Consider the following 15,260-nt stretch of genomic DNA (forward strand, 5'->3'; position numbering starts at 1 on the left):
TGTATCTCACTCTGCATAAAGAAATGGAAGGCATTTGAATATTTCCAGAAGTTGCATTTATCCCCCATTTCTTAAAGAGAAAAATGACATTTGCTTCTAAAGCTGTAACTGTGTTTAAAACAAATTTTGAAAAGTAATTTGTTTTTCTTTTGTAATCATTTGTATTCTTTTTGGATTTTATCAGTTATTTATTTGTTGTACTGGCTCAACTGGCAGTACAACCTAGGATACTCCTAGTGCTCACTCACTTCTCACGGATACAGTTATTTTGTTTTCAATTCTGACTCATATTTACAGAAGGCTATGTAAGAGGATATACAACAGTGGTTTTTAAACTGCGGGTTGGAGCCGGACCTGCTGCTGGCCCCTTCTGGGGCACAGCATGGTCCGCGATGCCAGGACAGGCAGGAAGCCTGCCTTATCACCCCGCTGCGTGGCTGACCGGGAACCGCCAAAGGCAGTGCCGGGTTTACAATGGCGTCAGTGGCGCCATGGAGCCGGGCCCATGCTCATAAGGGGCCCCAGCCTGCTCCACTTGCACTGCGCCCCGAGACCCCACTGGTTCCCCCCGCCCACCACTTGCTCCTCTTGGCCTGCCCACCACTTGGCCGAGGGCTTCTCTCTGACCCCTGGCCCCACCCCCCCACCCCACTCCCCCGCTCCTCTCTGCCCCCTGGCCGGACCCCAATGCATCTCCGGCTCCAGGAAGTCTCTGCTTCCTACCACCTGTGGGGCACCCAGACCTGAGCCACCTGGGACTGGTGCAGAAGCCCGGCCAGTCTCAGCCAGGTGGGGGTGGGGGGAACAATGTGGGGAGCTTGGCTGGGCCTCTCCAGGCAAGTGCGTTTTGAGGGAGCCCAGCCAGGGCCGGCTGATCACGTCACTCCCGAGGGGCCAGAGCGATTCCCCACCCCGGGACCAGCCCTGGCTATGCTGCCGTCTCAGCCTCCCAGCAGAGCAGGTGAGTGTGGCTGGGAGGCAGGGTGTGGGGGAGTGGGTCTCTGGGGTGTGGGGGGAGATGGGCTGTGAGGGGGCGTGGAAAACGTGTGTTGGGGCACTAGGGAGTGGGGGTTCTGTGGGGGGTGCTGGGCAGTTGTGGTGGGGCAGTAGGCAGGGGGGCGCTGGGCAGCAGTAGTGTTGTGCAGGCCGCTGTGCATTTGTGGGGTGGGGTGGGGTGGGCTCTGGGCATAGTGGGTGCAGGGGGGCTCTGGCCATAGGGAGTCAGGGGGATGTTGGGCGAGCTGTGTGGCACGGCATGGGCCTGCCCCCCCCAGGGGAAGGGGCATGCTGGCAGCACAGGGCCAGGTGGGCCACTGTGTGTCTGGCAACTGAGGGTTTGTAAATAGTGGCCTCGCACTGGGCTGGGAGGAGCGGGGCCACCACTGCCATGCCATGCCCCATTGCCTCTGGCTGGCCCCTTGCTCTGGGGACTGACCTCCCCGTGCCATGCACCATTGCCTCCATTGGGGCCCACAAATATGTTTGGGGCCAGGCCCACAGAAGATTAATCCAGCTCTGGCCCGAGGTAAAAGCCTGTGCCCAACCCCCTGCCCCAGCCCTGAACCCCCCCAACCCAGAGCCCCTTCCTGTACCCAAACCCCTCAGCCCCAGCCCAGAGACTGCATCCCCAGCCCAGAGTCCTGACCTCCTCCCACACCCCAACCCCCTGCTCCAGTCCTGAGCCCCCCTCAAACCCAGAGCCCCCTCCTACACCCCAAACCTCTCATCCCCAGCCCACCCAGAGCCTGTACCCCTTCCACACCCCAACCCCCTGCCTCAGCCCAGAGCTCCCTCCCACACCCCAACCCCCTCTTTTGGGTCGCGGGCATCTACTATTTTCTTCAACTGGGTCACCAGAAAAAAAGTTTGAAAACCACTGATATACAATATCTACTGAGTCACTCCTTATTGAATCTCCCCTAATGTGATGTTATTTTATACCACATTAACAAGATTACTTCAAAGAGCAGTTAGTGACAGATCCCCGGGCCATCCCCTCTGCTCAGGAGTAGAAAACGCCCAAATTAAAAATGCCTTTCTTGGAGCCTGGAAAGTGGGCAGGGGGAGGGAGAGAAAGGCAGTGCCAGTTTTGCAATATTCTTCCACCCCTTCACTAGGGACCTTTAGAAGCTTATTTATGGGTTCTCAGCAAGGATCAGGCTCCTCAGAGCCTAGGGGTGGGGTTGGCAACCAGCTGCTCTCTGAAACATCATTGCCAGCTGGCCCTACAGACATCCAAATGGGAGTTATTGGGAGTTAAAGCTGCAGAGCCCCTGCACAGCTGCAGTGGATTCAGCTGTTAGGAATCTTGCTGAGTGGAGGTCAACAGCAACAGAGCAGCATAGAATTGCCTGCCCCTGGTGTGGTCATTTCTTGTCAAGAAGTATGTAGAGATTCTTTTCCTTTCAGATCCCCAGGATTCATGGAGTTGAAAGGCTGCCCCAAATACTGTCCCCAAAGGAATGATTTCCTGAAAACGTAGGTAAAATCTGGGGAGTTTCCTGACTGGTGTGTCCTCCAGTGGGTTATTTTCATGGGAGGGGATGTTCTAGTCCTGACGGGAGTATTGCTATCATGTTCAATGTTCTAAAATTACAAAGCGAGAAGGCAGTCTGACTGCTAGGCTAGGAATTTAGAAATATCGCTACTAGGGCTTGAAAAACCCACTCACCCACAGCAAATAGCAATCTTTGCATCAATTTCTGCAGAACCTCGGCTTACCCTTTTTTTTAAAAATGCCCTTAAAGTTTCAAACAAAATCTTCTAAACATATCCCATGTAGTGATATCTATCCGCAGGCTCAGAGAGATGGTTCTACCACCCACACCACTGTTTGGGAGCAGGGTGAGAGCAACTGCCTCTGTAAGGTGGGAACCTGGCTGGCATTGCAGATAAGGCAGGGGTGCTCAAACTGGGGGTCATGAGGTTATTACACAGAGGGTTGTGAGCTATCAGCCTTCACCCCAAATCCTGCTTTGCCTCCAGCATTTATAATAGTGTTAGATATATTTTAAAAAAGTGTTTTTAATTTATAAGGGGGGTTGTACTCAAGAGGCTTCCTGTGTGAAAGGGATCACCAGAACAAAACTTTGAGAACCACTGAGATTAGGTGCTCGGTAGGAGGGGCACAGCTGCTGCTGTTAGGAGTACGGTTCTTTGGCCAGCCTGTGACTCTGAACTGAGTGAATCATTGATTTCTTTTGGTTCCATGGGCAAACTGGAAAAACAAATTAATTTCAAACAGAAACAACTCTTTTGGTTTTTCTCAAAACAAAAAAAGTCATTTGAGTTGAAACGGAAAATTCGGAATGTCAAACAAACTGTCAAGTCAAATCTTCATTTCTTTCCTGAAATGTTGATTCAAAACATTTCAATATTTTCAAAACTTTTGTTTTCTGGCTGTTTTTCCAGGTTAAACTATTTGCCAAATTTGACTTGAATTCATAAACAGTTTGGGTGCCTCCACAAATGCATTTTTCGGTAAATGTACTCTTCATTGAAAAAAAATTTGTTCTATATAGCTCCTGGAGCAGAAAGCTCTGCTTGTATGGGGGGCCTTCTGCCAATACTGCCCCATCAAGGGCTGAGTAGGGGAATGGGGGGAAGCCTCCTGCCCCATCCTCCCACCAGAAGGTTGTGTGTGTAGGGCCAGCACAAATCAATTTGTTAAGGAGGTAAGGGCTGTTTAGCATTTACTTGTCCTAGGGAACTCATAAACTGATTTAGTTTGTAGCTGGTGAGGAGGTAGCATTAATTGAATGATTTGGTATTTGGGATGAGAAATGTGATCTGTGGAGCACATTACATTTGCACAGGAGTTTGGATCTTTACCTAAAGGGCTTTACAAATATTAATTAAGCTTCACAACATCGAATATATACTAGGAATCAGTTCACCTATCACTGAAATGCAGCCACCTGTATGGAACACACAGTTATTTAAAGAGCAAAGACCACAGAATGGTTCAGGACAGGAAATGAAGAATACTACATCAAATTGAAATTGCACAGAGAAATTAGTCAGTGAATCTAATTGTCTAAGAGGGAACAGGGCCAGGACATAGGGCTCAACACCCCTACTCTTATTGTATGCCTGGAAGATTTTTAATGATAGATGGTCAGGATCTCCAGTGGTGCTGGAACAATTTGTATAGTGCAGGTACGGAGAGATTGAACCAAACTGTACGTCCTGTATGTGATGGAAACCACATGAAGCCAGGGGTTGTAGCAGCACCTATGAGGACCTCACTTATATATCATATCTGAATGTACCCCCAGCAACACACACTGCCCACTGATAGCATGCTGGGTCACCCAGTGCTGATTCAAAAGGAGGAGGACCACCTATTAAGTAACCAAAGAAAATCCACTTCTGGGATGTATTTGTATAATGGTTATCTAAAAACGACACCCACAAGAACTGTCAAGATTGGCAAACTAAAAAAAACCAGTAAGAGACTGGAAGTAATTTAAGAAAAAAAGCCACAACTGACGCTCAATAAGTGTCAGGGAAACATAATCGGTTATTTATTACAGAGATTAATGTCATCATCCACAGAATTACCAGTATTCAAACATGGACCATGTCCATGCCAAGATAAAAAGATTTTAATCAAATTGTAATTGGATTCCACCTATTTTGATTTCCACCACTTTTGCCCAATTAAACATAATCTTTATTGGTGTAACACTGAGTTATTAATTTATCTGATGATTGTTGTTTTTATTCTACTACCATAAAAGTAACAAGGAGTCTGGTGGCACCTTAAAGACTAACAGATTTATTTGGACATAAGCTTTCGTGGGTAAAAAAGCACTTCTTCAGATGCATGGCCAAATAAATCAGTTAGTCTTTAAGGTGCTACCAGACTCCTTGTTGTTTTTGTGGAAACAGACTAACTTGATAGCATAAAACTTGATACTTGATAGCATAAAACTGTTATTCCAATCTAAAAATTGTATAGTTAAATTTGGAAGTGGTGAACCAGGATAGGTATTTAAATCACAAACATATTTACTAAGGACCTAATCCATTTGAAAATGTCTGTAGCCTTCAGAGCCATGTGACTACAAAGAGCACTCACTTGCTAGCCACGTAACATCTGACATAGAATGTATGTATCCTACTTCCCTCTGTTGGATGGATTAAGTCCTGCTCAGGTTTTTGCAATTGTCTCATCTTTTATGACCAGATTTTCTAAAGACCTCAGCACTCAACATGATAAGCTGTCTGAAAATCTGATCCTAATTATTGGTGCTGAGTGGTTTTGACGATATGGCACCTGGTATATGGTCTTCCAAGGATTAAAGGCACAATTCAACTCCCAATAAACAGATAAGGTCAAAAAGCCCTACCATAACTGACAGCTAATGAAGATGTTTCTTGAGCTTAACTGGGAGAGGCCTGCATTTTTAAGAACTGAAAGTCCTCTGTTCTAGTTTCTAGGCCCTATATATGCCATTTATTGGTGACCATCCATTGTTTGTGTCAAAAGAAATGATTCAGCTTCACAGCGGTGAGAATATGTAAATAAGTTCCCCCATTTTTCATGCCTAACTAGCCCCTTATTTTTCTCAGAACAGTCAATATCCCCATGTGAGCAAGAGAGTTACAAGTGTTCTAGTGGAGTAACTTCTCCTGTGTGTCCGCCAGGGGACGGCATGATTGAGGCCTGGCCTGGCCTGTGCTTAGACTATTTTTTTTTTTCAAGTTACCTATTTGTATTAGAGGAAACTTCTGTTCCACCATCTAAAAGCTATTTTACTGGAGTCAGAACTCCTCTTCTGCTATGTTTGGTTTTCAGTTCCTGTCTACTGTGTGTGTAGACAGAGCATTAATCTTTAAATTGCATAATGCCCTTCTTCCCCTTCTCTGAAATGCAGTTTCAGTGAGATAGTTTAGTATCTTTGCGGCATGAGCCCTTTCAAATTCTTCAGACTAACAGATATAAAATCAACCGGGTAAAACTCATATCCCCACATTAATAGACTCGACTGAACATAATAAGCAAATCTCCATCAGCTCCATAAATCTGATAACTAATATAAAGACATCATGCTGGCCCTAGGCCCAGTTCTGATCTCAGGCACACTGGTGTAAAACAGGTGTATTTCCAGTGACTTCAGTGGAATTTGTTCTGATCTACACCAGCATTAGAGATATCAGAATCATATCCACAGACTTCAGCCGTGCAAAGGGGACAGCTGTGGAATGTCTAATGCAGCAGAGGGGGTAGATTTCATCCTCACAACAGGGAGGAGGATACACAGCTGTGAAACCTATGAACCCTGCAGAGCCAGAGACTATATTCTGCTGAATTGTAGCCAAAGGCTGATCCTAACAGTTTCCTGAATATGGTCATCTAGGCAAGAAATACTTAACTTAATTCAATAAGCGTATTTATAACTACATGATTTGCCTCAGTTATACTTACAGAGCCACACACCAACTGCAGTTTTAAAACTAAGGTGCTTATCATTATAAATATCCTGCTTCAAATACTGTATAGTTAGTCTAACTGCATACATAAAAGCAAAGCTACCTTAAATATTAAAGTCACCATATCTAATATGCAAAAAGGAGTATTTGTGGCACCTTAGAGACTAACCACAAGTACTCCTTTTCTTTTTGCGAATACAGACTAACACGGCTGTTACTCTGAAACCTGTCATATCTAATATGGTAACTGGTTTTGTCTTATACATTTTGTACAGTATTTTTAAATCTAATGAAAACATTCCTTTGTCACAAAACAAAGAAACTCCTGTTATTGTATGCATAAAAGCAATCAGCTTATACAAGACAAAGCCACTAACATTTTTGCAATTCTTAAACCACAAGGAAAGATTTTAGCATACAAGCTTTGTTTACATAATCTACAGATTAAGTGTTCACAACAAGCTCCATATAAATATTCACCAACCTGACTTTCCCATGACCACGTTCTTGATTGTTACCTGAAGCTTCTGTTGACTTAGTTTCTCTTATAAGATTAAGATGTGTTTTGAGCTGACTGTAATTTCCTTGTAGAGCTCCAAGCCTGCAGAGACTGCCTGCAGAGCTGACAGTGCTAGAGTGTGCTCACAGCACAAAGAAAGTGTAACTACACCCATTTATGAGCCTGCCCATGCCTTATAAGGAATAAGGCAAATTCTTTTCTTAGCAAGATTCCAGCTTAGAGTTGGGGTTATTTATCTTCCACAGAAACCAAGCAGCTCAAAAACCACCATGTGCATCCACATGCCAATTTAGTTTAGTAATAACAGACCATTGCTGATACACTAAGTTGTTACAAACAAAATACTACACCATATGGGAACTGGCACAACAGGCTTCACAACAGTACAATAAAAAAGAAGTTAACTTACTTTAAATTGGGTGTGTCAACTTCATTAAGGTAAAAATAACTAGATATTTTAGAGTGTGACTGGGGCCCTGGGGGCATGGGTGGTGGGTATGGTAGGCAGGGGGAGGCTGTGCCTCCCCAAACAGCCTAGCATGGCCCCACCCACGCTCTGGCCCCAGGCCAGGCCCCCCATGCAGTGCCCAGTGCTCTGCCATGGCTGGCTTGCCTGCCTCCCACACTCAGGGCAGCTGGTGCTGAGCTGGCGCACCAGGGCTGGGGGCGCTGCAGCTGTGCCAGCCGGCACTCTGGGGCTGGCCGTCCAGCACATGGGGCTGGGAGCGCTGCGGCTGCACTGCCCAGCCACCCGGAGTCTGTATAAACAGAGGAAATAAGAATGTAAATCTAGCAAAACTACCAAGTCGTATAAACTGATTTTGAACTGGGGAGTCATCCTATCACATCCCTCATACTAAAGTTTTCATGTCTCCTACTGGTTTGTTACATTATCACCTCAAACAACCAGTTTTTGTTGTTGTTGCTGCTGTTTTTTCTTTTTGGTATATAGATATTCAATTATGAATGTTTAGCACTAAGGACTTTTCTTTCCTATGTTTGTAAAGCATGTGACAGGGTCGGTCCAGATGGCTACAGGAGAGTAATAGAAGGCAGATATATTAGCCCCAGGTTAAGTTGGTCCCTTTTCCCTGGGTAAGGTTGTCAAAAATTTAAAGGGAAGAGTAACCACCTTACTGTATACAATGCAGTAGAGGGTGGGCCCGGGTTCCCCCCATCCCTCCATCCCCCGCAACTCCCTACTTCATACCGGAGGAGTTGAACTGGACTGTGGGCCCCACCAGAGGGGAAGGTCTCTGGCCTGTTCCCCAATCTACTAGGTGGATCAGCAGAGACTGTGGGGATTGTTCTTCTTCCTTTCCCCATGCTGGCCAGTGATGAGGCTAACTGAGTGCACGGCAGATTTGAGCCACGAAAGTGGCCAACTGAGGGCTGCTGTGAACCTCTGAGGCGAGAAAATCCGCCAATAAGCACAGGACCCACCAAGGCAGAGGAGGAACTTTGTCACAACTCGTGTCAGGAGTGGGATTTGGTGCGCACAGCGCAGCAGAAGGAGGGTGTTATTATTTAAAAAAAAAAAAAGAGAGGGTTTATTTATTTTTTTTCACCACCATGGAGGAGGTAGTGCGAACACTGATACAAGCCAAAGCTGCCCAGCAGGAGGCTACCCGTGTCCAGGCAGCCGCCCAACAGGAGGCAGTATGGCTGCAGCAAGAGACTAATCGCCATCTGATGGACCAGGCGTGCTATGTTGAGGGAACTGGTAAATCAAGTGAAAGCCCTTACGGAGATGAACCACGGCCGTGATGGGACGCGGATCATACGGGCCAGCAATTGCCTGCAGAAAATAACGGGGGAGGATGACACAGAGGCATATCTCCTGGCCTTTGAGAGGACAGCCCTACGGGAAGCCTGGCCTCAAGATCAGTGGTCTGGCATCCTCGTCCCATTCCTGTGTGGGGAGGCCCAGAAGGCCTACTATGATCTGCCTGAAGAAGCTGCAGCAGACTACCCCCAGCTGAAAGCAGAGATCCTGGCCAGATCTGGGGTAACGACTGCAATGTGGGCCCAGTGGTATCACGAGTGGAGGTACCAGGAAAACAAAACCCCACGGTCCCAATTGTTTGACCTCATCCATCTCACACGAAAGTGGTTGCAAACTGAGTCCCGAAGTCCAGAGGAGATACTAGAGGTTCTGGTCATCGACTGGTACATGAGAGGACTACCACCAGACCTTCGCGCCTGGGTAAGCCAGAACGAACCCTCCACCTACGATGAGATTGTTGCACCGGTAGAGAGGCGAAGGACTGCGAGGGAGCTGACCCGACCAGTTAAGGAAGAAGCATCCCGGGTTAAACTAGCAGAACCATGCCCTAGACTGGGCCACCAGGAGAGTCCAGATGGAAAAATAAAGGGGCTGAAAGCCCACCAGAAGCCACAAGGAGTCAGAGCACTGAGGGGAAAGAGGATCGTGATGTTTGACTGCCCAAAAGAAGAGACCTGGGAACTCCTAGCGCTCCATACAGATGTTACGCCTGCGGGGAGTGGGGACACATAGCTGCCCAAAAGAAGAGACCTGGGAACTCCTAGCGCTCCATACAGATGTTACGCCTGCGGGGAGTGGGGACACATAGCTGCACAGTGTCCCAATGCTGAGGAGCCTATGCAGTGTAACCTGGGGAACTGGGCAGACCCATGCTCCCTAATCCACCTTGTGGGGGTCGAACTAACCCCACATATGTACACCAGACCAGTGAAGCTAAATGGGGTAGGTACCGCGGCACTGGTTGATTCAGGGAGTGCTATCACACTTGTCTCAGGGAAGCTCGTGAAGCGTAGTCAGCTGCTGTGGGCTAAGCGTACGGGGATAACATGCTCTCATAAATATAAAGGGAAGGGTAAACCCCTTTGAAATCCCTCCTGGCCAGGGGAAAGCTCCTCTCACCTGTAAAGGGTTAAGAAGCTAAAGGTAACCTCGCTGGCACCTGACCAAAATGACCAATGAGGAGACAAGATACTTTCAAAAGCTGGGAGGAGGGAGAGAAACAAAGGGTCTGGGTCTGTCTGTAGTCGTCTTGGCCGGGGATAGACCAGGAATGGAGTCTTAGAACTTTTAGTAAGTAATCTAGCTAGGTATGTGTTAGATTATGATTTCTTTAAATGGCTGAGAAAAGCATTGTGCTGAATAGAATAACTATTTCTGTCTGTGTATCTTTTTTGTAACTTAAGGTTTTGCCTAGAGGGGTTCTCTATGTTTTTGAATCTAATTACCCTGTAAGATATCTACCATCCTGATTTTACAGGGGGGATTTCTTTATTTCTATTTACTTCTATTTTTTATTAAAAGTCTTCTTGTAAAAAACTGAATGCTTTTTCATTGTTCTCAGATCCAAGGGTTTGGGTCTGTGGTCACCTATGCAAATTGGTGAGGCTTTTTATCCAACATTTCCCAGGAAAGGGGGGGTGCAAGTGTTGGGAGGATTGTTCATTGTTCTTAAGATCCAAGGGTCTGGGTCTGTAGTCACCTAGGCAAATTGGTGAGGCTTTTTACCAAACCTTGTCCAGGAAGTGGGGTGCAGGGTTTTGGGAAGTATTTTGGGGGGAAAGACGCGTCCAAACAGCTCTTCCCCAGTAACCAGTATTAGTTTGGTGGTGGTAGCGGCCAGTCCAAGGACAACGGGGGGAATATTTTGTACCTTGGGGAAGTTTTGACCTAAGCTGGTAAAGATAAGCTTAGGAGGTTTTTTTCATGCAGGTCCCCACATCTGTACCCTAGAGTTCAGAGTGGGGGAGGAACCTTGACATGGTGGCATAGTGGTGGGATTAACCTGAAATCATTTTGAGATCCAGTTGAGATTTTTTTGAACTAGAAATACAGATTTTAAAAAGGAAATTTTTTTTTCCTTTGGAAAGCAAGTCCGGAAAGCAGCTTTGAAACTGAAAGCAGCTTGGTTTTTCTCTGCTTTGTGGCCAAGCAGAGACAAAAGGGGATTATCTTTGTGAATTGCAGGTTTTCTTTGCCTGGAGGCAGGGTACTTAACTCCTGCAGGGAAATTCACAGTCTTCCAACCCAGAGTTTTTTTTTCTTTTCTTCCTAAAAGTAAATAGGGGGGGTGTGCTCTACCCATTTGCCTGGAGACAAAAGTGGCAGGGTTTTTTTTTTAGGATTTTGATTTTTTTGTTTTATAAGGAGCACAGGTTTGAAAAGGAATTTTTTTTTTCTTTGGGCTGGGTAAGCAGGTTTCCAAGTAGTTGGAGGTTTTTTGCTTTAATTTGGGCCCAGAGCAGAGACAAGGGAATTGTCTTTTTCTGTAGGCTGACAATCACTATCAGAGAATAGGTATTCTATTCCAGCACAGCAAAATTTTACAGCCAAGTTTTGTTTGTTTATTTCTAAACCTCGGGTGTAAAGTTAGTTAAAAACAGAGAGGTTAGAATGGCAAAATCCGCGGCTCGACTACAGCTCGAATTAGCCAAATTTCAGGCTGAGGAAAGACAAAGGGAACATGAAAGACAGAGAGAACTCATGCGGCTGAAGAAGGAACAAGAAAGGGAGGCAGAACAACACCAAGCGGCTGCTCACAGGAGAGCTATGGAAGCGAGGGACAAAGAACTGGAGGAGAAGGAAAAAGAGAGGAAGTATGTGGAGGAGATGGAGAAGATAAAGGCTCAGCAGAATATCCCAACAAACCCTAGTAATCCTTCTCCAAGTACCACTTCCCATCCCAGAAAGTTCCCCACCTACAAGGCAGGCGATGATACTGAGACCTTCCTAGAAAACTTCGAAAGGGCCTGCCTTGGGTACAACATCTCTACTGACCAATACATGGTAGAGCTGAGGCCGCAGCTCAGTGGACCCTTAGCTGAGGTGGCAGCTGAAATGCCTAAAGAACACATGAACAAGTATGAACTGTTTAAATCCAAGGCGAGAGTCAGAATGGGGATAACACCCGAGCAGTCTCGTCGGAGGTTCAGAGCCCTAAGGTGGAAACCAGACATGTCATTTACCCGACATGCCTACCACATTGTGAAACATTGGGATGCCTGGATATCAGGAGCAAGTGTTGAATCTCCAGTAAATTTGCCCTTCCTAATGCAAATGGAACAATTCTTAGAGGGTGTTCCTGAGGAAATAGAAAGATACATCCTAGATGGGAAACCCAAAACTGTAATTGAGGCAGGAGAGATTGGAGCCAGATGGGTGGAGGTGGCAGAGAAGAAGAAAACTGGTCGCAGTTGGAGCGGAGACCAGAAGGGACCACCCCAGACCACACCCTATTACCGGGGGCCGCCCAAAGCCCCACCTACCTCCCAAAGAACCCTCCAGACCCCTTATCGTCCCACCACCCCGTTCTCCAGCAACCCTCCTCGCCCCAGTGACCCGTCAGCTGGACGATGTTTTAAGTGTAACGAGCTGGGGCATGTAAAGGCCAACTGCCCCAAGAACCCCAACAGATTACAGTTCATTGCACCGGAATCACACCAGAGGTCCACAGGCCCAGATACCTCCCAGATACCCTTGGAGCGGAGGGAAACTGTGAGTGTGGGCGGGAAGAAGGTCACCGCGTGGAGGGACACCGGAGCACAAGTGTCAGCTATCCATGCTTCCTTAGTGGACCCCAATTTAATCAACCCAGAGATCCAAGTGACGATTCAACCCTTCAAGTCCAACTCTTTCAATTTGCCTACAGCCAAGTTGCCTGTCCAGTACAAGGGCTGGTCAGGAATGTGGACTTTTGCAGTCTATGATGATTATCCCATCCCCATGCTGTTGGGGGAAGACTTGGCCAATCATGTGAAGAAGGCCAAGACGGTGGGAATGGTCACCCGCAGCCAGGCTAAACAAGCCGTGAGGCCTAGCTCTGTTCCGGAAACTTCTATCAGGACCCAGTCAGAGGTGATGGACCCGGACCCCAGGCCAATGTCTGCAACAGCAGTAGTGGATCCAGTCCCAGAGACCCAGACGGAACCAGTCCCAGAACCGGAACCAGCCAAACAACCAACACCAGACCCCGTGCCAGCACTGAATCCAGTACTTGCAACCTCAACACCAGAGGGCCCCCCTGAACCTGAACTGGCAGCAGCCGATAACCCTACACAAGAGGCTCAGCCGGAGCCTGAATCCCAACATGGTGCACCAGCGGAGAGCGGTTCACAGTCAACAGAAACAGCTCCATCCCCTATATCGCTTCCAGAGGGACCAAGCCTAGGTCCACAATCCAATGAGGAACTGATGTCCCCAGCATCAAGGGAACAGTTCCAGACCGAACAGGAAGCAGATGAAAGCCTCCAGAGAGCTTGGACGGCGGCACGGAGCAACCCACCGCCTCTCAGCTCTTCTAATCGATCCAGGTTTGTTGTAGAAAGAGGACTTTTATACAAGGAAACTCTTTCTGGTGGACACCAGGAAGACTGGCATCCTCAGAGACAGTTGGTAGTTCCAACTAAATACCGGGTCAAGCTTTTGAGCTTAGCCCATGATCACCCTAGTGGCCATGCTGGGGTGAACAGGACCAAAGACCGTTTGGGGGGATCATTCCACTGGGAGGGAATGGGCAAGGATGTTTCTACCTATGTCCAGTCTTGTGAGGTGTGCCAAAGAGTGGGAAAACCCCAAGACCAGGTCAAAGCCCCTCTCCAGCCACTCCCCATCATTGAAGTTCCATTTCAGCGAGTAGCTGTGGATATTCTGGGTCCTTTTCCGAAAAAGACACCCAGAGGAAAGCAGTACATACTGACTTTCATGGATTTTGCCACCCGATGGCCGGAAGCAGTAGCTCTAAGCAACACCAGGGCTAAAAGTGTGTGCCAGGCACTAGCAGACATTTTTGCCAGGGTAGGTTGGCCCTCCGACATCCTCACAGATGCAGGGACTAATTTCCTGGCAGGAACTATGAAAAACCTTTGGGAAGCTCATGGGGTAAATCACTTGGTTGCCACTCCTTACCACCATCAAACAAATGGCATGGTGGAGAAGTTTAATGGAACTTTGGGGGCCATGATACGTAAATTTGTAAATGAGCACTCCAATGATTGGGACCTAGTGTTGCAGCAGTTGCTCTTTGCCTACAGAGCTGTACCACATCCCAGTTTAGGGTTTTCCCCATTTGAACTTGTATATGGCCGTGAGGTTGAGGGGCCATTGCAGTTGGTGAAGCAGCAATGGGAGGGATTTACACCTTCTCCAGGAACTAACATTTGTAACCAACTTTGTAACCAACCTACAAAACACCCTCCGAACCTCTTTAGCCCTTGCTAGAGAAAACTTACAGGATGCTCAAAAAGAGCAAAAAGCCTGGTATGATAAACATGCCAGAGAGCGTTCCTTCAAAGTAGGAGACCAGGTCATGGTCTTAAGGGCGCTCCAGGCCCATAAAATGGAAGCATCGTAGGAAGGGCCATTCACGGTCCAGGAGCACCTGGGAGCTGTTAATTATCTCATAGCATTCCCCACCTCCAACCGGAAGCCTAAGGTGTACCATATTAATTCTCTAAAGCCCTTTTATTCCAGAGAATTAAAGGTTTGTCAGTTTACAGCCCAGGGAGGAGACGACGCTGAGTGGCCTGAAGGTGTCTACTACGAAGGGAAAAGTGCTGGTGGTGTGGAAGAGGTGAACCTCTCCATGACCCTTGGGCGTATGCAGCGACAGCAGATCCAGGAGCTGTGCACTAGCTACGCGCCAACGTTCTCAGCCACCCCAGGACTGACTGAACGGGCATACCACTCCATTGACACAGGTAATGCTCACCCAATTAGGGTCCAACCTTACCGGGTGTCTCCTCAAGCTAAAACTGCTATAGAACGGGAGATCCAGGATATGTTACAGATGGGGGTAATCCGCCCCTCTGAAAGTGCATGGGCATCTCCAGTGGTTCTAGTTCCCAAACCAGATGGGGAAATACGTTTTTGCGTGGACTACCGTAAGATAAATGCTGTAACTCGCCCAGACAACTATCCAATGCCACGCACAGATGAACTATTAGAGAAACTGGGACGGGCCCAGTTCATCTCTACCTTGGACTTAACCAAGGGGTACTGGCAGGTACCGCTAGATGAATCTGCCAAGGAAAGGTCAGCCTTCATCACACATCTCGGGCTGTATGAATTTAATGTACTCCCTTTCGGGCTGCGAAATGCACCCGCCACTTTCCAAAGACTTGTAGATGGTCTCCTAGCGGGATTAGGAGAATATGCAGTCGCCTACCTTGATGACGTGGCCATATTTTCGGATTCCTGGGCAGACCACCTGGAACATCTACAAAAAGTCCTTGAGCGCATAAGGGAGGCAGGACTAACTGTTAAGGCTAAGAAGTGTCAAATAGGCCTAAACAGAGTGACTTA

The 15,260-nt window shown here is 47.5% G+C and overlaps 1 protein-coding gene across 1 annotated transcript in view; it reads right to left on the reverse strand.

Annotated features, from left to right (window-relative positions):
- Positions 1-7,095, reverse strand: part of GLIPR2 (GLI pathogenesis related 2) — a 43,241-nt gene extending 36,146 nt beyond the window's left edge. Inside the window, exon 1 of the mRNA XM_048839405.2 lies at positions 6,923-7,095. Within this exon, the coding sequence (XP_048695362.1) occupies positions 6,923-6,935 (13 nt within the window). The 5' untranslated portion in view covers positions 6,936-7,095. The remainder of the gene's footprint in view (positions 1-6,922) is intronic.
- Positions 7,096-15,260: the final 8,165 nt, after the last annotated feature.

This window comes from Caretta caretta, chromosome 2, assembly GCF_965140235.1.
Source record: "Caretta caretta isolate rCarCar2 chromosome 2, rCarCar1.hap1, whole genome shotgun sequence".
NCBI classification, from domain to species: domain Eukaryota; kingdom Metazoa; phylum Chordata; order Testudines; family Cheloniidae; genus Caretta; species Caretta caretta.